This window comes from Arachis ipaensis, chromosome B08 (assembly GCF_000816755.2).
Source record: "Arachis ipaensis cultivar K30076 chromosome B08, Araip1.1, whole genome shotgun sequence".
NCBI classification, from domain to species: Eukaryota; Viridiplantae; Streptophyta; class Magnoliopsida; order Fabales; family Fabaceae; genus Arachis; species Arachis ipaensis.
In genome coordinates this window covers 9,805,067-9,805,895 of record NC_029792.2, presented here as the reverse complement: position 1 = coordinate 9,805,895, position 829 = coordinate 9,805,067, and the positions used below count along the sequence as shown (strand labels likewise).

General features: G+C 27.6%; 1 protein-coding gene across 1 annotated transcript in view; it reads right to left on the bottom strand.

Moving 5' to 3' along the window:
• The window catches only part of LOC107610489, a 6,616-nt gene that overhangs the window by 4,756 nt on the left and 1,031 nt on the right, over positions 1–829 (bottom strand). Inside the window, exon 3 of the mRNA XM_021108107.1 lies at positions 3–412. Within this exon, the coding sequence (XP_020963766.1) occupies positions 3–412 (410 nt within the window). The remainder of the gene's footprint in view (positions 1–2; positions 413–829) is intronic.

Below are 829 nucleotides of genomic sequence, written 5' to 3'. Positions count from 1 at the left end.
ACCTCAACAGCAGCATAGTGCATGCTAGGAATATTTTCTAGTAAATCAAAGGTAAGCATTGAAGCCTTAGGTTTTTGATGCCGTAGTGTTGGTGTTATGGAACTATTAATAATATTGTTGCTCTTATTGCCAAGCCACTTAGCTTGCATGTATTTGTGTTTCCTCCAAGGCCCTAGATGCATTTTCTTCTCCTTCATGCATTTCTTAGCAGCAGAGCACATAATCTTAATTAACACCCCTAATCTCTCAGATTTTCCGATGAATACTTCTGGTAATCGGCTAATTAATCTGTTGTATTCTTCATTAGCTCTTGCCATTTCAAATTCCACTCGAAAATTCAATTCAATTACCACTTTTATTTCTGCTCCTTTAGAGTTTGATTTATCCGTTACTTCTAGATAAGTATGCTCACCTAAAATATTATGAAAAAAATAAATTAAGAAAACAATTACTTGAAATTTTTAAGTTTATTTTGCTAAGACTTAATGAAGTTATTTTCAGCTATAAGCGTCAGTTAATTAGTCTCTAGAAAATGAATCGTTCTTTAAATTTGTTTTTAAAAAATTTTATCAATTAAATTAATCTTTCAGAAATTATAAATAAATTAATCACAATTATCCTTCTATTACTTCATTAATAAATTTTGTTAACAATTGATGAGGTAAAACATTAACTAATAGCATATATAATATATACCTGATATGTTCAATTTAGTCCCTAAATTATTATATTTGTTATGTCCAAATAGACTTATTAAATATCAATATATCATACATGATCTCAATTGACATTTTAAATTATCATAATTATTGATGAAATTGTAAATTGT